General features: G+C 40.6%; 2 protein-coding genes across 2 annotated transcripts; both read right to left on the bottom strand.

Annotated features, from left to right (window-relative positions):
* Positions 1-879: 879 nt before the first annotated feature.
* sigirr (single immunoglobulin and toll-interleukin 1 receptor (TIR) domain) lies at positions 880-9,462 on the bottom strand. Its single transcript, XM_070830155.1, has 10 exons — positions 9,230-9,462; positions 7,800-8,078; positions 7,332-7,527; positions 7,094-7,221; positions 6,650-6,790; positions 6,411-6,554; positions 5,930-6,032; positions 5,577-5,727; positions 3,972-4,149; positions 880-1,614 (listed from the first exon to the last, which is right to left on the bottom strand). Exons 1-10 carry the CDS (start codon positions 9,297-9,299, stop codon positions 1,442-1,444), a joined length of 1,563 nt encoding a protein of 520 aa, XP_070686256.1. The 5' UTR covers positions 9,300-9,462; the 3' UTR covers positions 880-1,441.
* An 853-nt stretch (positions 9,463-10,315) lies between these two features.
* On the bottom strand, positions 10,316-21,574 carry LOC139201072 (anoctamin-9). Its single transcript, XM_070830290.1, has 25 exons — positions 21,403-21,574; positions 21,178-21,292; positions 20,417-20,491; positions 20,197-20,319; positions 19,962-20,098; positions 19,617-19,666; positions 19,471-19,529; positions 18,763-18,842; positions 17,885-18,019; positions 17,703-17,796; positions 17,562-17,622; positions 16,455-16,537; positions 16,249-16,353; positions 15,928-16,092; positions 15,815-15,851; positions 14,487-14,598; positions 14,154-14,211; positions 13,928-14,025; positions 13,616-13,812; positions 13,378-13,530; positions 13,131-13,278; positions 12,919-13,041; positions 12,430-12,523; positions 11,864-11,976; positions 10,316-10,905 (listed from the first exon to the last, which is right to left on the bottom strand). Exons 2-25 carry the CDS (start codon positions 21,196-21,198, stop codon positions 10,890-10,892), a joined length of 2,337 nt encoding a protein of 778 aa, XP_070686391.1. The 5' UTR covers positions 21,199-21,292; positions 21,403-21,574; the 3' UTR covers positions 10,316-10,889.
* Positions 21,575-22,876: the final 1,302 nt, after the last annotated feature.

Here is a 22,876-nt window from a genome sequence, read left to right as displayed (position 1 = left end):
TTTCTGCCGTTTGAAAACAGCTAACAACTGTTGACAATTTTGGTGAACACTTGTGCCTTATTTTCTCATTGTTGCACCTCAATTACAGCATGAATGCAAACAAATGTGGTACTAATATTTTTTTTGTAAATACTGCTTCCTCCATTACACAGAAAATCAAGTGTTTTTATACTGTAGCTATGTCCTCTGTATTTTTGGACAGATAAATACGCGTTTATAAATAAGTCAAACCCCTAGCTTATAGTTATAAAATTTGGATGTTAACATGTGGGAATAATTAAAAGTTGATGTTTGTATTCAGCTATGTGCTCTTTAAACAGAACTAATTTCTTTAACATGCCATTATAGCCGTTTCTTTTATTAAACTGCTTGAATGTGAAAGAATGCAGCTCTTTGTTTTCAGAATGAATACTGTTTAGTATTTGCAAAATTTCACACTTTTCAGATTCAAACCCCAGTTTGGCAGATAAAAATAGTTAAATTCTAGTAAATATTAACACAGAAGGCTTAGTTTTGTATATCAAATGATTACAGCTCTGTGGTATTATTAGTGACCTTTTATTTCTCTGTGGGTGTTTGAAAACAGAATTTTTGCTTATGTTGTTGTACACAGGCAGATATATTATATGCATATTTTTCAGCAAATAAAGAATTTTGGAAATGTCATTTTTTAAGCATTACCCAAGCAAGTGGGTGTGTTGCAGCTTTTGCTGTGACTTTAACAGACTGACACCAGCATGCTAAAATGTCGGCCACTCCCTGTTTACATATTTGCTCCTGCTCAGACAGGAACAATACCAGACCTTCCCTGCTGCTCTATTTGACTGCAGGTAATCATTACTCCAAGAGGACAAAGATCAGCACAGAGAAATATCCAGGTGTTTTATCAGACTGCTTTATTAGTGTGAATGCCAAGTTATCGGAGTTGGTTTACATCACACACAAACCTCTCCCATCTGTACAGAAATGAACTCCAGCTCCAGTGTCCTCCAGCTTCAGTTGACTTTAGGAATCTGTCAAATTAATTTTCTGTCTTTTACAACTCTGTGTGTGCTATCACAAAATAAGAAACTGCTTAATTAAAAAGCAGAATTCCTTCATCTTGGCTGACATTACTCTGTCCCCTGCTGGGGACCTAAGGAGAGATCTGGACTGTGAAATGGCAATCAATCAGAATTTCTACATCTGCAGTAAGTTACTTCTTCCCCTGATTGATGAAAATATTTCAATAATTTTTCATATAGTTTATCAAAATATTTACAGTAAAAAATACAAAAAACAAATCAGTCTTTGGTAAAAGAAACGGAAATAGGTAACACTTTGATTAACAACACACTGTACAGACAAATTTTCCATATTGACATGGATAATGATAATGCTAATGAGTATCTACCCTTAGGTGCTGATTTGTAGAGATCAGCAGAAGCGAGGGGAGTGTGGATCAAATGTCCTCCTCAGTGACAAGGCAGTAGAAGTCTGAACGGGTTCCATAGTTGCGTGATCCCAGGTCGGACACGTCGATGTCCGAGGGTCTGGGCTCGGCCGCAGTGATTTGAGCAGCAGGGAGGACAGGAGCTTTACAGGCAAGAGCCTTGTACACGGGGAGGCGAAGCCCTGCGACAGGAAGAGAGAGGGTGAAAATGGATCCTGTGGCGTTGTAGTGTTTGAGCCGTATCATGACTGTTACGAAAATGAGTAACCCCTACAGGAGGAGACAAAGTTAAGCTTAAGGCTACAATACTATTTTAATATGTTGTTACAAGATGCTGCCCCTCCATGCAAAGCTGGACTTATTAAAAGGAGTAGTTCAACATTGTGTGGAATCTTTGTCTTGATGAGACATCTGTACAGTCATTATGAGGCCACTGACTGGAAATGGAGAAAGTGCCTAGTTTAGCTCGGTCCAAAGGTGACAAAATCCCTCAACCAGCACTTCTAAAGTGCAGCAGTTTGTGTTTTAACGTGGGGGTGCTTGACTACATGTTTCTCCCTGTTCCTATTTTTTGTGCAAAGTTAAGTTAACCAGCTGTGGCTTCATATTTATGTAAAGGATATAAGAGCGGTATCGATCTATTAATCTAACTGTCTGCTAATAAGCGAATGCTGAGCTATTCCTTTAACAAGAAAGCATTTGCCTCTCATGTGTGTTTGGTACGTCTTGATAAAAAGCATCACAGACAAGCTGCTACAGCAAACATGTTCCACTCATGTGAAATGATTTCCTGGTACCGAAGTTTAAGAACGACAGTGCATGAGTCCATGTTTGTTGACTCAAACTACGCAGTAGTACAATACACTTCAGCAGCAGACTGTGTTGAAAAAGAGAAAAGCTTTTTTTATACCAATTTTTATGTGACAAAAAGGAAAATAAATGCCAAACACCTGACAAGCATGTAAATCTCTGGAACAGAGTCAATAGTTGATTTATTAAAAAACAGAGCTAAAAGGGAGGCTGACATTAAACTCAATAAAACATGTGAAGCATTTCAGAAATGGACGCCATGAAGTTGCAGACATTATCCTGTAATATCTAAATGTGTTGCAGTGGTTCACTAGGTTGAGTCATGGTGCAACATTATTATTAGTTTACCATGAAAGCAGGCGATGAGCGGCTCTATGGAATGTTGCTAATAGTTTAGCTATTGGCTAAAGTTACAGTTATCATGTGTGGCTAAGTTCATGTTTTTGTAACGTTCTGTAACAGCAGCGGGATGCAACATCGCGTTAATTATATGCCCGTGTGTAAATTCTAACATGTCTCGTCTTGTCGCTCTCCAGTTATCCCAGTCCACGTCCTCCATTCCTCTGCCAGATTGTCTTTGTTCTACCTTTCGTGTTCATCACTTCCCAGCACAACTCCTTGTGTTTGTCTATTTGCTTTCTGACTTTGTCTAGCTCTTTGGTTTTTGGACTTTTGCCAACTCCCTGCCTGGATTTGTTTGCTTGCTTTTGAACTTTACTTTATGTCCTAAAAGTCTTTCATTGGCATCTCCGTCTCTGCCCAGAAGCCTCACAGGGATCCCAATCAAAATTGGGATGACTGAAGCTGTTAATTTCATTTTTCTGTAATAATGTAATGTGTTGCAGTGGTTTCTTGGTTTTGTGTGTAGATTTATCATGAGAGCAGCAGATGAGTGGCTGTTGAATGTTGCTAATAGTTTGGACTTCTGCTAATAGTGTCCAAAGGCTGCCTCCCAGTGTCCTCAGATCCTCAGGGGCTGCAGATGAGAGCTCAGACGGTTCATGCAATAGGAAAAGAACCTCAAAAACACCCGCTTCCTGTGCAACGACCCTGAATCCAATCCCCAAAATAAAGCAAAACCATAAGCTTTGCGTTTGTGCTGTAAAAATATGAAAACGCAGTTAGAAATGAGAGGACGGAATGAAAAAGTTTCTGTTGTCAGTTTAAAGAGGGTTTCCCGTCACATGGCTCACAGGCTCACTGCACCTAAATTATAAGTCTGAATCTGAAGCTGCATGGCTGTGATCAGAACAGGTTTTGATGATGAAAATTATAAAATGGAGAGTGAGGAGCAAAAGCAACTTTAAGACAAACTCAGTTCTCCACTCTCAGTGGGGAGGGTCTGAGCACTCTTCACAACAATTTCCCATTCATTCCTATGGAGAAATTTGGTGCAGTCTTTTGTGATTTGCGATTTGACCTCTGAGAAAAGTCATAGCACCCCATTCCCAATTGAACCGCATGATTTAAAGTAATTTTTTGCATATGTGCTGGCAATGCTGCAGGAGGAGTAGTGGGACAAAACATGTGGAAAAAGAAAGTAGCAACAGTGTGGCTGTGCTTTGCAAAGCCTGCAGACTGAATACACATGAGAGCACAGTCTGCAGCTTTAATATACATTTCATTTGCATGTGCAAAAATCCACACAGATTGTTTTGCATGTCTGTCTTCATGAGCGGAGTGCACCTAATGTGGAGTATTTTTCAAGTCCAGAGACTGTTGTGCTTACCCAGATCTCCAGCAGGGTCTGTGTCAGGGCGGCAGTCCAGGTAGTCGGGGTCGAGGGTCAGCATGGGGTCCTTGTCATCTTGTAGCACAGTCTGAGGGTCACCTACAGACTCACTGTGGAAGATGACTCTGCGAGGCATCGCCAAGGCCAGCTCCTTCCAGAAGACTGAGGAAGGAGTCTGTGGACAGCGGACACACAGGAAACATAACAGCACGCTGTACAAGTCGAACTGAGCTGTTGAAACCTTACTTGCATGTATCATAATACACAGTACATTTCTAATTTAATTCATATGTATAGATATCAAATTACATTGAAACATTTCTGAACCGAGGAACATCTATAATTGCATAATGTGTTGTTGCCAGTTAAATAGACTGATTCATCAGTAAATCAGAAACTCTTTTTCTCCCAACTGCTGGAAGATAATTTCCTCTGGCTTTAACAATATAATACTTCTGGCCTTGAAACCCTCAAACAGCCTCTTTAGTTGCTTCTGAGGTTTAAGCAGCTTTGGTTATAACAGTTTTCTGTGAGCTCCTCTCACTGGTTTACAGTGGGCTGGGTTCAGCTGGAGTGAGGTGATGTGTCATACTCTTGAGCACCAATCAGGATTTAGAAACATTTTTAGGCATGTGTTTTTCTGAATTTAAACCCTGATTGTTGCTTATTTAGTCATGAATATTTCATGCTTTAGAAAGATACTTAAAATTTAAATCCATGTTTTGGAAATGTTGTGCAAGATAAAATTTATTCACATGATTATTTCAATATAATAGTGACTTCAACGGAAATGCTACATACTCCCAGTGAGAGAGAAAGGACAGACAGAGCCTAGGCACTAACTATGAATGCTATAAATCCTTTGGACACACTGTATGTACAGTGCTTAACAAATTTATCAGACCACTGGTCATAAAAACGAGAAAACACAAATATTTTAGAAATCTGTCAAAAACTTGTTTCAAATTAAACATTGTATTATTATTTATTAGGCAAATAATAAACTGGAACAACTAAATAGTCCTTATTCACATATTTTAACCAAAAATATTAATATTTTGTTTGACCTCCTTTGGCCCTGATTGTTTTCATGGACTTTTCGACCGTCTCTTTTGTTATTGAGTTCCAAATAGTTCCTAGCTATTCCCAGAGACTTGCTTTGGATTAAATTTGTGTGTGATCTATTTTTTAATTCAATAAGTCCCAGATCTGTTCGATAGGATTCAAGTCTGGACTTTGACTTGGCCAGTCCATCAGTTCCACTACTCCAGATTCCTTTTACATCATTTCAAATACATCATTTTGATGATGTATAAAGAGCTTACACATACTGGTGGATTAACCATTACAGAAATTAAAAAAAATATTTAGGTAATCAGCAATACTGTTAATTTAGGGCAGCGGAGGCAAACACCTTACACTGGGAGGTGGTCTAATAAATTTGTTAAGCACTGTACATATGTAATTCACATAATATATTCTTTCCAATTAGTTGAAATCCAGTTTGAAGCATAATGGCATTTATATTTACATTATTATAGTTTGCTCAGACAGATTTTGCTGTATAATAACAGCACTAATATGTATTACTGTGGATCTTACCACAGAGTTGTGCCTCCAGGTGAGTATGGTGAGGCAGTGCTGGTGCTCAATGAGCAGCTGCTTGATCTCAGGCCTCATGCGTTTGGGCTGACCGTCCAGCATGATGAGGATGGGCCGCTGACATAACTCCAACAAGTGGAGAAAACCCTGTCTGAAAACACACACAGCCACAGCCTGTCATGACGGGACATGCTGTGCACGCTGCAGTATGCGGCAGCAACACCGACCTCAAGTGGTGTATTGTGATGATGCCACATTCATTTTACTCACTTTTATACAGAATGTAAAGTTCTGTTTGAATGGTGTTGTTTCTACATTTGTTTCTATATTAAATGTGTGTGTGCGAGTCTGACCTGAAGTTATTGCAGCACCAGTCCTGCTCGAGGTAAGCATGAGAGAGCAACACGATCAAACGCCGAGACCGGCTCATGTTCATTAGCAGCTCTGCAGAAGGTTCTGGAGACACATAATATTATGGTGCATTGTTAAAAATGGGCAGCTTTAAGCAACAATTTGTTATCCAAAAGCCAGTTTCACAAAAACAATTTGCGAGAACTGATTACACACATTTTACAAAATGGAGGCAGCATCAGTTCACACAAATGATTGATTCTTACAGTTTATAGAGACATTAGCAAATCAAGCAGGAATAATGAGTCTCGAATAATGAATAATGTGTCAGAATCAACATGAGAGACAATTATCTCATGTGAAACATACCCCAGACTAACTGATGACAGAAATGATGAAGATTAAAACCAATAAAAACAACATAAACAATATTGAATATAATAAACTCTACCTTTCACGCCTATAAAAACCAAGAGAGCTTACCTGAGCCAGGGAGGATAACGTTGTCATTGAGGTGCACCTTGTACCCGTTTTTATTCTCCAGGTGAGGTTTGAGAATAAAATTGACAAACTTCCTGTCATAATCATTGTTCACATAGGAGATGTAGGCATCGTATAATTTGCCATCTGAAGACACGGAGACAGAAACATACCAGTGGTGTTAATGCTACAGTTTTACGCACGAGTATAGCAACCTTACATCAGTTAAACAGCGGCCTCACCATTGAGCTCATAGTCTCCGTAGGAGTTCCTGTACCAGAGTTTGATGCTCAGGTGACACCTGGAGTAGACAGCAGCAGCTACAGCCAGGAGGAGGAGGAGGGTGATGGCTGCGACAACAGCGGCAGTGTGGCTGGGGCTGTCTGACAATTGAATTCGACTGTCAATTAAAGTCATGTTGTGAAGAATTTTGAACTGTTTATCTATTGCTGACATATCACATGCTGGGCCAGGCTCCCTGCCAATACACTGTAAAATTATACAGACTGGATGGCTGTGTGTGTGTGTGTGTGTGTGTGTGTGTGTGTCTTTCACCGTTTTCTCCAATCTGCATTGTCACATTTATGTGTGTATGACTTTTTCCATTTCTGGGTTGGTAATCTTTTCAGAAATATAACAAATGATGCAGGACAGCGTATATAGGAGGATATCATTGGTTGTCTCACTTGAATTCTGCAGGCTGAAGTCAGAGGAGACGTTCCTCACTGTGCAGCTGTAGAGGCCAAAATCGTCCAGCTCTCTGAGGGTGATCACCAGCAGACTGTTTACCATCAGCTGGCCGGCAACAGGACACCTGATAAGTAGGGCACAAACTCGATCTTACTCCCACTCTAAGTTACTTTTTTAAATGCAGGAACAAGAATAGCGATGGTAAAAGTGATGTTTTAAAAAGCTTTGCATCACCATGAGGAGGTATTCTGCGTGTGATTGGTGAGGGGTTGGCCATCTTTACTCCACTGCAGCCTGGTGTCACATTGCTCCTCTTTAGAGTCCCAGAGGAGAGCAGTGCAGTTCAGTCTCACAGTGGATCGCACATTCCTCCAGAGGCTGGTCAAGCCCCCATTAGGTTTAAATTCTGGGGCTTTGGAGCACTGGGACTCTGTGCAAAGACATTCCACTGTTATCTATGTTCACTGCATGAGCTCCAGACAATAGAGGCCTTCATGTGCGCTGCCAGATCCGGCCTGAGGCTGCTGCTGGAGAGGACGCAGAAACAAAATGCCTCTTTGCAGGTGTAGCCAATCTGTTTGACCCCCATACACTCTCTAAGTTTACTGCAAGGTCAGATTATAGCTTACTGCAGCAGCCACATAATTACAGTGGCAGGTTTGAGACGACTTCATTACAGTTCCACACAGAAATAATATTTACCTTTAACGATGAGACGCACAGTGAATGAAGCTGTGCCGTTCCCCTGTTGCATGCAGGTGTAATTCCCTTGGTCTTCTGAGCTGACGCTGGCAAACTCCAGGTAGGCCTTCCCTTCCGGGGCGAGGAGCTGCTGACAGTCCTTCTGCCAGGTCAGGTTGAGCTGTGGGGAGCTCCGAGGCCGAGGAAGCTCCAGAGGGCAGTTCAGCCGATACGGAGGTCCCTGCGGCCCCACATAGAGCACCTGCTCCTTAAACCTGCTCTCATCCACACAAGCCTCAGCTGCAAACAGAGACAGAGGGAGTTTATAACAACTTCTTCGAATTAGGGATGCAGCAATCCAACTTTTTCTGACCCAAAATGGATTCTGATCCCTCAACTCTGGGACATGGAGAACCAAACCCATAAAATCTGTATAACTCACTGCATGGAAGTCACTTGAATCATTTTTATAAGAGAAAACATGAAGACAGGGGGTGCTGTGGCACTAAGATCTGAGTCGCAAAACTGCTATGAACTTGCCTGAATTTTAATAAACGAGGAAACTGTGCGTGTCACTTATGTCATAGCCAAGTCACTGTATCTGGGTGGAAACCAATCCGGAGCACAGAAACGAATACTTTCTGTTGTGTGACCAAGGACATGCAGCAAGCAAATATGTACCAGTGGATTACCAAACTGTTTGCATAGACTATGTGTAGCTTCAGAGGACTGTGTTCAGCTCTAGTGGCCTTTGGCAAAGAGAGAGAGTGTCTAATGGTGCATGAAGGTGAACTTGTTTACTCTTTCATCCTGGCTGACTGAGCGAGCTGGTGTTTTGCTGGCATGGACAAAAATAATCATTTAAAAAAATGACTCTTCTTTTCTGTTTGGGGACATTTTCACTAAAAACCTGCTCAGCCTTATATCACACTTCACTGCTCCCCTGTCAGGCCACAAAATACATCTTAGACTAACTAATAAGAACTGGCCTAATGACCCTGAACCTGTTCTACAAAGAATTCCGCGCATGCGCTCATCGTGACTGTGACCAAACCACGAATAACCCGCATAACTGCCCTCTCTGGTTCCTCTCTGGCTTCCTTATGCTTTATTTTACTTTTTTTTTTTTTTTTAACTGTATGCCAAACATAGGGACACATCCGGGTCCGAAGTTCGGGTCTGGTCCTCCTGTTGCCTGGCAGCAGCAGCATGTGACTGCGTGACCGTGACCCCGTACACACACACCGAGCACTTGCGCACTGACCTGATTATTTACCCATCCAGCATCAGGCGAATCTGACTCTGACTAATGGGTTATAAAGGACACACTCCAAAAATAACAGGGTGAATCATACAACTATCAACAAATTCAGGAGCTCAGAATAAAGTGTAAAGCTACGAAATATCTGACTAATTCAAGTAAATTAAGTTTAACTTAAAAACATCCTTACCGGCTGCGACGAAAGTCCTGTCCCATTCAGCGGAGCACGCCAGTATGAGAGCGACTAAAATCACAGCCATGAGCCGCAGCCTTCCTCCTCTTCTTCCTCTTCCTCCTTCTTCAGTTGAGGGAAAAGTGAACCGAGCGGAGTTTTTCTGTAAACCTACATCACTGACGACTTTGTTACGCTGCGGTCACGTCGGGCAGAGCCGTGCAGGTGACTACGCGGACGTCTGCTTTATGGTGAGTCAACAGCACCTGGAGGGACCTGAAACTCTGCTGCCCATTGGCTCCCCGGGGGTCACGTGACGCGCGCACCGGTTTCCACCTGCGTTCCAGCGAAACCTGAGAGAAGAGATGGTGCTGGAAAAGTCCCATAAACTACATCTGTGTGGCCCTAAAGTAAATCCACACATATGGTTCTTATATTTAGTATAAATGTTTTTAGTCAGACACCTTAAACACAGGATTTATAAAGATGGCTTTGACAATGGTAAACAGATTTGCTAGTATAAATCATATTTATTGGTGTTTATTATTTCTGTTTGGTATTGTTTGGTGTTATAGTTTGTAATTATCAATGTTAGTAATCCATTAATAATTGTTCATGGGTTTCTCACTTTTACATAACATTTCGATGTTGATATAAATGTGAAAATAAGTAATGAAGACTTTTTTTTATCATTAAGTTATAAATAGTTTTTGGTCCAGATTGTCAACAGCCTGTTTCAGTGTCCAGTCAGTTTTATTAATAAATGTACAACTTATAAACGCTTTGTAAAGCGTACCTCATTGGGGAATGCTTTAGTGTAAAGATACTGAGACTATGAGATACTAAAATCAGCTCTAAAAAGACACCATTTGTAAGGTTTTCCTCAAGCCATTAAATCCCCCAAATTCCCCTAATCAGTGGAGTAGGAGGACACGATCTCTGCGTCCTCACTGACAGCTATGGCCGAGACGACACCACTGACATAAATGTCACTACTATTAAACTACTGTCAAAAAGTAATGCATATGGCACCGGCACAAAATGTCAAAAATGTCAAATATGACACACCTTTTATGTACTTCACACAATTTAAAAGATATTACATGAGGCCAAAAGTTTTCTATTTTATTCAACAATATAAAATATTATAATGCAAAACATTCTTGTGTCTGATTTACAAAAGACACCATTGGATTTTACTTACTGCAGTAATGACATTCATCACGGTGCTTTTTTACAGTATAAGGCAACATCTTAACACACAATCGGTACTGTATGTGCAGTAGCATTATAAATTATGTTTAGGCTTTCAATAAAAACACTCACATACGTCTCACAAATATAGAGATCCAACAGTAAGCTATTAGTGCATTCTTAAAATAGAATAAGAATAATCTCATGAAAGACGCGGTCAGTAAAATCAGTTACTGTACAAGAAAAAAATCTGTCTGCCTCCAAAGTCCATTTGACAGATGAGAATCCAGATAGCCAGCACTGAAACATTTGACTGCAAACAATACGACAGAGTGAGAGCCCTCCGTCTGAACTCTTCAGAGAGATGATTAATGGCTTTGAAAGGGACTCAACACTGTGATAGTCTAGACACTTTTATGCACAAGGCAACACCGGGTTCATGTCCTCAGGGGAAAATGTGTACCATTAAAATGTCTGGATGCTGTCACGCTTCAAATGAACTGTAGGAAATAAAAGCAAAGATTGGTTGGTTACAGCATCTATGTCACAGAGACTATAAATGGTCACAAAAAAAAGCACAATCTTAAAAACAAACTTTTGAGGAAAAAAACCCACATAATTAGAGCTACAAAGTACAAATGCCACATTTGTATTTATGAGTCATCGTTTTAGCAATTAGGATTAAAAATGTCAAAATAAAGTACCATTACATTTGGATGGAATATTTATTTTTTTAGATGTACACCTCTTAGAAATGATTCATATGGAATCAGAGGAGTAATGCAGCTGTCCTGTGTATCTATCCTGCAGCCATTCATTTGCATTCATTTTAGACACACTGTCACATCAAAGCGCTAAAACAATGGGATCAAATCTCAGGTCAGGGTGACTTTTACAAAAGTTTAATGCAGTGGTTCCCAAACAGTGGAGGGTAAAATGTGGAGTGGAACCAAAGTTAAATAGAGCATATTCATAGCAGACATGCTGACTTGTCCAACGCAAGTTTATCTAACAACAGCATTAATGTGCGGCATTGCATTGCAGTAAAATGAGCCTTCGTTAATGTTATTTATTCTATCTGTTCACAGCTGACACTCTGATAAGTCAGAAAAAGCTCTCTACTGCTAGGAGGGCTATCAAGATTCAGCTTCGCTAGACTTTTTTAGAAAGCCAAAGGACATGTAGAGCACAACATAGACAGACCGTTAACAGGGTAATAAGGCATCTTGCTCCTGAGATCTCTGCAAATATATACGGCTATATGTGTCTTTTGTTTGTTAAAACAGGCAGTAAACTTTGGGGACCACGCTATTAGCTTATGTGCTTGCTTTACAATATTTAACCAAAATCACAAGTTGCACGTGCTTTGTTATATTGTTATTGCACAACAGTTTGAAAACTAATGAGTAAGACAGTTAGCTGCCACACCAGTCTAACCGCATATCATTTGAGACTCACCTGAGTTCCTCTTTTAGCCTGTTGAGTTTATCAAAGAGTCTGTCATTCTTGACCTGCATGGGGGCGCTCGGTACAAACCAGGCAGCGATGAACTTGCATATGACGACAACGTGCTACAAGCAGACAGGAAAACGTTGTAATGTAATCTTCTTACTATTTGTGAAGATATGGTTTCATTAAAGATAACACTGCATGACTGTTCATTCAAAAGTACTATTTCCGGAGACTTCTGGGTAGGCTGTAGGTAAGCTGTGTGTAGGTGTATGTATGCATGTACATGTGTAAGTATGTCTAGATGTGTGTCTTTGTGTGCATGTTCATTAGAATTTACTGTAACGACTTAAAGTGACTTTATATGTGTGCTCTTTGTCCTTAGTCTTCAGTCCTAAATATGAACATAAATATAGTGTTTTATTGCTTTTATTCACTGCAGAATTGCTGATTGCATGTCTACATCTCTTCGCTACCACTTCCTGATTTTGGTAAAGCTCAGCTCATCATTTTGAACTTATCTGTGAATTGCTGAATGAAATCAGTGTGAGAAAAAAAGAGTGGTGGTTTCTTACCTCAAACAGGATAACAAATGCAAAGCGCACTGCTAAAATTAGCCAGAACTGGGGGGTGAGACTATAGTCCTCGTTGCTCCTGTAGTCTTTGTAGCTGTGAAGAGAAACAGAACAGAAAGTAGATCAGCTTATCAGTTGTTTCTTTTACGATATCAACCCACAGTAGATGGCTGTGTAGCAACTGGAGCGATGCCCCTATTTTTGAGAATAATGTAAGCTTTATCTATAAAGCATTTCTATTACTTGAGGATACACAGTCTTCATACGCATGGTAACAGTGCAACACCACCAGGAGAATAACATTTAAATGTACTGCGAACACTGAACAGTAATTAACACTGGTGAAAAGCAAAAAATATGTGCTTTCAATTCTGTGGTTACTCAAATGATATGTTCTGACTCTGGTTTCTCCTCATCTAAATGTCAGAATCGTGCCGGTTAAATAGCTCTTCAGCTGTCGAGGACAAATAAGATTAAAAGAGAACAAACCTGCAGTAGGAAACATTCAAGCCACTCGGAGTGACCATCTGAGAAGCTGCAAACTCGTTGCCTATCTTGTGGTCATCCATTCGTGCAATGGAAAGAGAGTTGTTGATGTAGCCAGCCATGCAGCTGGAAAAAGAGAAGAATTGATTTAAACATGAGAGTTGCATAAAACATGACAGAGCACAAACATTTTCTAGAACAATGCACATTCTCACTCAATATCTGCTGTCGTGCCGTTGGCACATGGGCCATAGCGGTACCGGTACACCAGCCGAGGGATGAAGTCTGATGATACACCAATGACCAGCCCGTTAGCGATGACTGCTAAGACACCGATAGCCTCCAACACGTGTATCCACACACCTGAAGAGAGGAAACGGTGATGTGAGGAGACGTTTACCTCCAGTATGAATGGACAAACAATGTTTTATTAAGAGTCATTCTTAAAAAAGTGACCCTCACCAATATCGTTGGTTTTCTTGGGAACCAGCCGGCGCTCTAGCGTGACCATTTTAATGGCATCCAAACGTATCTCAATTATATTATTAATGAGAGCTAGCAGAGGAGCAAGAGGAAACGCTGCCACAAATATGGTGGTAAAGCTGAACTGGATCACTACAGGGAGAAAACAACATTATTGGCCAAAACCAGGCCAAAATTTTTCTCTTGTCTACATTTTTTCCATCAGCATAGTACATACCCATCTCCAGAAACTCATTGAACAGGCTGAAGGAGTCAACGTCATTGAGGCGGTAGTTGCTGACCCAGTTTCTAAGCTTGCAGTTGTCGCACAGTTCAGCTCCATGTTTGGTCTCTGATTCGTCTTTCAGGTAGCAGTGGGCACATTTCCGCTGTAGCTTCTGGGTCCTTCTTCTCTTCAACCACCTGCAGAACCAGCTGATTCAAACAAGAGAAGGTGGCTTTCAAAATCCCAGAACCAATGTAAATAAAGTGGACTACACAGTGCATTACACAGAGCAGTATATGATCATAAAATCTGATTATTACTTACGGGCCCGCGAACTCAAAGACATTGCTGATGGTTTGCTTGAGTACCATTATAATTGCCATTTGGATGAACAGGTCTGTGAGACACCCACTAGGATGACACTACACAGGGGAGAGCAGAGTGTTTGGAATGCAATTAGATACAATATTCAAATGCAAAAAAAAATTGCATGTAAAAACATAAAAATGGACATTTAGTCATTCTAGATGGGGTAAATATCTATGCTCACCTCCTCTAGCCTCCATTTCCCTGCGATTCGGACATAACCACCAGGATGGCCATTAATCCTGTCATGTATGTTACACACACACGCCATTTTTAGTCTTTCAGGTTAATGTGGGATACTGAGCTTTAATAAGTGAGGACAGCGAGGTCCTTTCATTTGGACGTTAATTTAGGGTCTTTTAGATCATTACAGTGTGTTGTGTGGGACTGAAAACTGCATCTAGAGCTGAAATTATAATAATAATCATATTTTTTTGATACCAATATACTATATGACACCTATGACAAAGTGTGAATATTGAATTTTCAGCCCTTACATTAGTCCGTTAGTTCTTACCTGCCAAGAAAAAAGGCCACATAGAAGAGAGAGGAGAAATAGGTGAAGAACTGGAAGGTGAACATCTTGACTGTGAAACTCTTCTCTGTAGCAGCAAACGACCTTGTTTTCTCTGGTGAAGACAGACCTCATGCTCAGAGTTCATGCAGTTCACTATTTGGTCAATGGATGGCACAATCCCACACAGCCGAGAGATGCCCCACTATAGACTTTCAATTTCACATCTCTTACATCATTCCCTCTGTTTACCTTTTATTAATTCAAAATAATTTCTTTGCAATATTACATATCAAAATACCAAAAATGAATTCACGAAAGCAGAACCTCACCCACTCTTATTCATTTGCCAACCCTCAAATTTGTCTTATGACCATTTGGGGGATCTGACCCCGAGGATGGGAACTTGTATTCTACATGACAGAACCAACAGACTAAATCTCGGCACAGGGGCCCTAAACATCCCATATAATCATGATAATTTCCTGCACTATCTCCCTCTTCTTGCTCTTCAGCCTCAGACTCTCTCGCTTAACTTAAAGTCATGCCATGCCTCACTTTCCCTCCAAGTGCCCTCACGAATTTCCTCTGAAAATCATCTGACTTATCACACATCTTCACAACCGATGAGTGTATGTGTTGGCCCAGTTCCAAAGTCCATGCTGAGCCCTGAAAGCTGTTGTTTGTTTATGAACATGATCATGCTATCCTATGATAAGGGCTCTGTGCTTGCTGCTGTCTATATATGAAACTTGTCATTTCTCAAATTTTTTTTAACATAAGATTGCTGATTTGTGTGTGAATCCCCTTAGAAAATTATTAGGAAGTATGCAGAAAGGAGTCAACAAGTCCACAAGAGAGCCCTCAAGCACTTCCCAGTTTCTCTGTGTGCCCTCCTGGGCATTTGAAATAAAAAAAACGTCCAGAAAATCTTAAGTCTGTAAGAGTGGATATTGGATTTGGGCCACAGCACAGAAGACCAGCCACATCATTTGTGTTGTGAAGCTGCTGTTCCAAACAACTTTCCTGCTTGAACCTGCTGCCAGTTATCTGTCTGCTATCTGTGCGTCTGACCTGCTTCTTGTTTGATTACTGCATCTCTGCATTTGCTTGCCTGTTCTCACTGCCCACCTCACTACAACTGCAAACTGTTATTGACTATGCAAATGACTGCTTGTTTAACATTTACTAACAATTAATTATTATTCAGAAGTAGGATGTTTTACAGCTAACGTTTAATTCTGTCTATAAACATGAGTGGGACATCAGCATCTCATTCAAATCTGGTACCATATGGAAATGAAAAATACTTAGAACAGGTAAGAACGTACCTATTTCACAGAGTTTCATGGCCACAACCCTGTTGATCTGCAAAGACACAGTCAGAGTCACAAAATAATATTACGATAAAGAAACAGAGGTGCGCATTTAGAGACCCGCGTACCCGTGTCATGACAGTGATGATGAGGTAATGCAGGACGGCCCCTAGCATCATTGCTCCGCTGTTGGAGTGGTTGCTCAGGAACTCCCATGATCCCTCAGCCAAGAGCACGGCTGCGATCACCCTGAACACCACTAAGGCATGTGTCAGGCCAATGATCACCAGTATCTGTAGAAACACATAAACACTCATTGTGGGATCAATATACCTGCCTCCTCTGTTAACTACATCTTTCCGTAATTCTTATTCTAACCTAAACTTTAAAGCCATTCAAGCCCTTTTAAATACTTTATGAACAGAGTGTAACAATGACAAGCCACCCACCATAACTGTGACACAGATCAAAACCAGAGTGCTGCGCAGGTATGAGTGCTTATATTTTTTTGGTTCACAGTCTGCGTTGTTCACAATTTCCAGGATCAGCTCCTCCTGCAGTTAATTATAACAGAGAAACACACACAGCAATGAAATTCAATGAGCGCTGACCTGATATTACTGACATGGGATGTGATGTATAAAACGAATCATACCTCCTCTTCACACCAATCAGACACTTTCCATTCACACACATAGGAAGCCCGGTGTCTCTTCCAGAACTCAAGAAACAGTGTTGCTGTGAAGATCAGAGATTTATGTAAGAGATCATAAAGTCTGCAGGGACATCTATCTATCTATCTATCTACCTATCTACCTATCTACCTATCTATCTATCTATCTATCTATCTATCTATCTATCTATCTATCTATCTATCTATCTAAGAGCTTTAGTTAAAAACAGACATTTGACAGCAGAAAACTCAGGAACTGATCCCTTCCTCTGTGGCGCTACTTTGACGGTAAATTACATCATGTGAGCTCCAGCCATTGTTGACCTTTGTTGACCTGTATTACTTTTTGCTTTTTTAACCAGTATCATAAGAGAACTTCCATTTAGCTGGCCACATTTTGTCCTGCATTATCAATGTTCCTCTTTTCTTTTGCTTGATGCATTCTTTCTCTTCCTCAGTCTCACCTCTATCACCTCTCACATTTCCTCTCATATACTCATGTTATCACTTTTTTCTTTCAATATTGCAGTGGCTGTTCTTAAGTGTTCTCTTCTCACAGCTGTGCAAACAAACTTCACTTAAATAAATCACCATTTTGTCTGAATCCTTATTTTCGTAGGACTGACATGAGAGCAGATCTGACAACAGACTATAAATCCACACAGACACGGAGGCATTAAAAGCAGAAAAAACTGAATAAAGCAGTGAAAGAGAATTTATATTTTCTTATAGATGACTGCTTGACCACCCCCACGGCCAGATGGCTGGGTCTGATTAAGATGTGAGTTGCCAGGACGAGTAGGTTCTCTCAGTGATGTGGCATCTCCTTGGCAGTGCATGTCTCAGCGATTATAATTAAAAAAAACATCCTGGCAGTTGGGTAAAATACATTTAAGGCAGATAAAAGACACATTTGTCCAAGTTTATCTTGTACAGCCAAAAACGTTTGGGCGAATAAACAACAGTACTGGAGAAGAGTTCTGCACCCTGATTTTCAATTATTTCTATTAAATGTGCACTGTTTCATAAATGGCTATGAAGCAAACAGGGATCAGGACACAAGATGTCATATAGACACACAGAACTCACCCCACACTGCCATGAACATCGCAAAGAGCACTGTGCCGTTATTGTCAAACAGTAGGCTCACCTGTAGGCAGACAAGACCAGCAGTGAGCGCAAGCAGACAAGCACACGGTTCAGCTGTCTACCGTCAATGCACTGATGTACCTTGGCATACGTGCAGGTGTCAGAGAGCTGCCACACTTTGCATCTGTTGTCACAAAGTGGACACATGATCGTGTCCGCATCACAAACCTCCTTTCTAAAACACAACAAGCACTGTACTTATTACAGAGCACATACAATTCTGTTCTGAGGCAGTGACACTGTGCGGCTGTGGTGAAGCTTACATGAGGGGTGAGCTGTTGAAGAAGGCGAGGCCATAAAGGAAGACTATGACCCCAATAAGAGCAGGGGGGATGAGCAGATATGTGTACCAGCCCAACCACAGGTAGTACAAGGCCACTTTCTCCCCAAAGTAGTTCCTGACATGAGAACACACACAAACACACAAACACACACAGAGAAAATGTCCAAAAAAAATGAGGTGGAAATATGCACTGGAAATATAATGGAAAAATCACATACATATATACATTGCACATGTGCAGTTTACAGACACTGTATACGAGGATAAAACTATGTGTGGAACCAAGTGCTGTGTCTACCTTCTGTATTCATTGTACTAATATTCTTTATAATATGACTACAATATGTTAATAATATGTCAAACAAATTATCTATTCATTACACTGTTTAAGGCATATGTTTATGAACGGTATGTGGTACAAAACCAACATTTGCAAAATTATACTGTCAAAGTATAAAGTCTGCACAGAATGTACTTTAATTACATACCACATAAACAGAAACACTGTATATACATATATAAATTCTTGATTGTACATTTTACAGCATGAATTATTAGTTTTTTCTGCTGCCCCTAACATGGGTACTATATCAAAAGGCTGAAACTTTTATCACACAGCTAATCTGAACAACTCTAACAACTCTGATTTGTACCACCATTCAGTACTGTGCATTATCTTACATATTGTGTCCAAACAATGCCTGCATCATGCGTGGGGGGGGTAACATGATTATTGCTGTTGTCTTGTAAATACTTGAACCTACTTCACAATAGGGTGACACGGAAAACAATAATGCAGCAATAACTGCAACTGTAAAAAGCAGAGTAATGAATAGGCTGTTGTGCTGTAGTCCAAACCTGACAGCAGTTATGGGTTGCCCTTGGAGACAGGCTGTCCATCGCGCCCAGCTCTCCTTCAGCTCTCTCTGTTTCTTTTTCTGAGAACAGAAGCACAAAAAAAAACAACATGAAGAAGAGCTTCATACATATGGTTGAACACAGCATATCGTCAAATTGAAAAGAGAGGCTTACAATGTAACAATAGAAAAACATGATGTACTTCTTCTCTTGCTGATTTTACAAGCTTATTTAAACAATTACGATAATCAAATAAACATCCAATTGCATGTGTCTAATTATTCAAATAAGCTTTGAAACTATATTTACATTTTGATTTTCTGGATATTTAATTTTGTGGAAACGACTTCACCTCCTTATATGTGCACATGTGCATCGATGCATGCTCACACACATGCCCACTTGATGCACTGAATGTCTCACTGCATTAATATGACTCACACAGCGAATCTGTGAACAAAGACGTTTTTTTTGGCAGCAACGTATTGTTTTGAGAAGCCACTGCCAAGTTTCACTTCATAATTTTAGATGTTTTCAAGAAGAGCAAAACATTTTGGTGGCCACATGAAAAGAGACTTATCAGTGGATAATAGTGTTACTATCTCAAGCATGAGGATGTGTGGATCATGTTTCTGCTCTTCATTCATGCAATCTTGAGGACAGATCACGATCATATGTCATACGGTCTGTAGGAAGGACGAGTTTCACCTCATGTAAGCAGAACCTTGCCTCGAAAACCTTCATCTTCATAAGGTCCCGCAAACCCTCTGGGAAGAACAGGCGAGAAGAATAACATGAAAGAGAAATATTAGGTGTCCGGTTACCTGGGGAGTATTGGGGTAGTAAAACCTCACCTCCTGAACGGATCGGCGTGTGATTCAAGATGAAATGGACAATCCTTATCCTGAAACGAAGACGAGTATCACTTATTAACATGAACTTGCAGCAAGAGTCACTAAAACTTCATTCATTCATTCATTCATTCATTCATTCATCAGCCTTTGAAAATGTGACTCTTAGCAATGACAAAGAACAGCAGGGCTTATAGATCCTTCAGAATGCCAAATTCATAAAAGCACAACTACCAGTAAGATCTCATCTCCATATGACATATTTAGAAAAAACTAGAAGCAGAGACGTCTCAAACAGCATCAGCAATTGCTTAAAATGTCAAAAATAGCTTCGGCAACATGTTTTACCTGGTGCTGAGCGGCACGACGTTCTGATCCGAGCTCCAGTTACACGCATCTGACACTTTGAGCAGATACCTGTACTTCTCAAAAATTTCTTTAGGTGCTTGAATCCCATAGAAGACGAGGTCATCGTCTATAATTTTCTACGAGAGGAATGAGCAAAGACGAGATAAGTGAATGAATGAGTCATGTAGTCTTCACAGCAGTAAAGACACGTTTTTGTTTGTTACTAAAGACTTACTGTGACTTTCAGGTTCTTTTTTTTCAGTTGTTCGATGTACTCTGTTTGCTTCTTGAACGCCTCTCTCTCCTGGTTGTCAATTGTTTTGGCGACCAGGACGTAGTCGTACGAGAGTGGAGTGTGCTGTGTGACAAGAAGGTATCGATGACTTTCAGACACCACATGGGTCAGTCTCAACACTACTTGGCATGTTGTTAAAGCGAACACATTAAATTCTTACCACAGGAGGAAGTGACGACTGTTCGTTGCCGTTCTCTCTCACCACTCCCATTAATTCCAGGAATTCAATACTAGGCTATATGACAAAATATTGACAAATAATACAAGGAGGGGTCAGTTTGAGAAATTCACACATCGTGAGTCGACGATTTTAAAAAAGATATGAAAAGTGTGACTGATACATAATGGTTTTATTAATAGGGATAATTTGGTTTCACCATTCCAGTGATGTGTGAAAATCTGCAGAAAGGTCACCATCCAGTAAAGAATCCTGTCTAACTGTGACGTGGGGGGTGTGTCAGTGAATGCCACTGTGCTGAGAAAAGCCTGTGGTGATCCTGACTCACTGTGGAGGACTCTCAGTGAGGAGGGTGAACCTAGCCTGACTGAGCGGTGTGGCATGTAGATATAACACCATCATGCCAATCTGTGCTATTCACTCACAGAGCAATCCACACACACACACTAACACAATATTACATGTAAAACAATAAAGGTGTGGCAGACCTAGAAATACAATCCCATTCAATCCCCATTCATATTTAAACATTACTATGTGCTCTGGTGTTGATTTGAGTTAGGGTGGGTCTTGTCCAGCAGTAAAATGAGCTTCTCTTGGAGCTCTTAGGTCTGAGAAGTGCATGTTTAAGACAGCAGGCCTTGTGGCCACACAACAGAAGCTTTAAAGCAGAAGCTGACCTGAGAACAGCACCATTACGTGTCCATAAAATCTCTGTATTTGCATGTATGAGGAACACCAACCTGCCTCCTGTGGCCGGGCATGATGAGAAGGTGCTGAATGCAGATGCGGCTTCAGACAAGCTTCAGTCACCATCCAGTGATCCCGCAGCCTCGGTCAGCTCACCGATATGTCCGACTGTAAAATGACATGAGGGCTGTTGAGCAGGCAGCAGGCAACTTCCGCACTTCCTCTAGGAACAAACGTGGGGTTGTATCAATAGCTGAGGAATGTAAAAGCGACTCTACCTGTTGCTAGTTCACTGCATTTATCTTTTATAGCCTCCACCTTCGTTTCAGTTCAGTCAGTTCAGCGATGCGGCCATCAAACACACACACAAACACACACACACACACAAACACACATACACACACACAGGGTCTGCTGTGTGTTTCAGTGGCTGCAGACAGACACACACACACTCTCGATGTGGTCGACAGGTGCGGGAGAATGGCATTTTATTCTCGTTGCCTCCTCCTCACTGGTGCGTTATAGCAGCAACCCGCCGCTAGATGGAAGCAAACACATTGGATTTAATAGGTAATGACTGACTTGGCTGTGACTGGATCATCCCACACATCCTTCAGCACTGGCTGTGGCATTTGTATTAGACAAACAAACAGAAAAACACCAACACTTTAACACTTTGAGTCATGAAATTACGATTCAAAAGCATCTCGAGGTCATTAATGAAAATCTGAGCAGTTTCACAACGCTTAAGGATTTAGGGACCGTCGATAAATTGACGATAAATTGACACAAAAACAATGTTATTTCAATATCTTCATGCTGGCATGAAAATATTGGTGAGAATTGTGTTTAAAAATTATGCAAATTTGATTTCATGCACCACACTTATTTTCATTTCTTTTACATAAGTGTTTTTTTTCTCTTGACAGTTTTCATGTACTGTGATCCAGCGACTCTGAAACACTACTGGAAATGATTACTATACAAACCACACAGGACACACCTCTTCATATTGGACTTTAGTGCTTCCCCTATTTTACATTAATATATTCATGCTTTGCTTTTATCAATAGCTTCCATGTAATGTGAGGCAGTGGCACACAATCAATACCAAAATGTATCACTCCTCTGGACAAATAGGACAAATCTCTACTACAACTGCAGTTCTTCTTCATAGGTGCAGTTTAAATCAATCTTTCCTCTTAGCTCCTCTCTGAGCTGTTTTTCTTAATTATGTTTTTCTTAATTATCTTTCATAGTATGTAACTTCAACAAAGCACATGTGCCTTAAACGTCCATTGTGCTGGGGCATGGAAAAATGGAGATTTGTTTTTTCTTATAAATGGTAATCACTCGTCTTATTTGCTTGTTTAAAGCAAGTATACAGCATGAAGTTGTGTTCCAAAAACCCTGAAAAAATACATGTTTAGGTTTCATTTTCCATGGTTGTCTTGTTATCACAACAGACACCTTTGGCCCTGCTTTGTACTTTCTGTAATCAGTTTCTTCATGGTGATCATCTGTTTCAGTGCCAACAGTAAATCACTCTCAGTTTTAGGGAGAACTTTTCTCTTTGTTTGTCCCACAGTCTCCTTATGTTCGTCTCCTCTTCACTCAGTGTCAGACCGTGGCTGTAAATGACATCCAGTGTACCGGTCCTGTCCTCTTCACCTGTAGGAATCTGTTCACTGGTCACGCTGAGAACCTCTTTTCAATCATCATTTCCTGTCTTGTTTGTCACTCACTCTGCTC

Source organism: Pempheris klunzingeri, chromosome 5 (assembly GCF_042242105.1).
Source record: "Pempheris klunzingeri isolate RE-2024b chromosome 5, fPemKlu1.hap1, whole genome shotgun sequence".
Taxonomy (NCBI): Eukaryota; Metazoa; Chordata; class Actinopteri; order Acropomatiformes; family Pempheridae; genus Pempheris; species Pempheris klunzingeri.
This window is presented reverse-complemented; position numbering and strand designations above follow the sequence as displayed.

Bases quoted from the DNA above. Each gene is read 5' to 3' on its own strand.
- sigirr (XM_070830155.1), bottom strand. From the start codon at position 9,299: ATGGCTGTGATTTTAGTCGCTCTCATACTGGCGTGCTCCGCTGAATGG. The intron at 7,222-7,331 runs GTGATGCAAAGC...CCTACTTATCAG, and splicing joins ACGCAGAATACCTCCTCATG to GTGTCCTGTTGCCGGCCAGC. The intron at 6,555-6,649 runs GTGAGGCCGCTG...CCGTGTCTTCAG, and splicing joins CGGAGACTATGAGCTCAATG to ATGGCAAATTATACGATGCC.
- LOC139201072 (XM_070830290.1), bottom strand. From the start codon at position 21,198: ATGCCCGGCCACAGGAGGCAG. The intron at 16,093-16,248 runs GTGGGTGGCTTG...GTGTTTCTACAG, and splicing joins TGATCTGTGTCACAGTTATG to ATACTGGTGATCATTGGCCT. The intron at 11,977-12,429 runs GTAAGAAACCAC...GTCTGCTTGTAG, and splicing joins CATTTGTTATCCTGTTTGAG to CACGTTGTCGTCATATGCAA.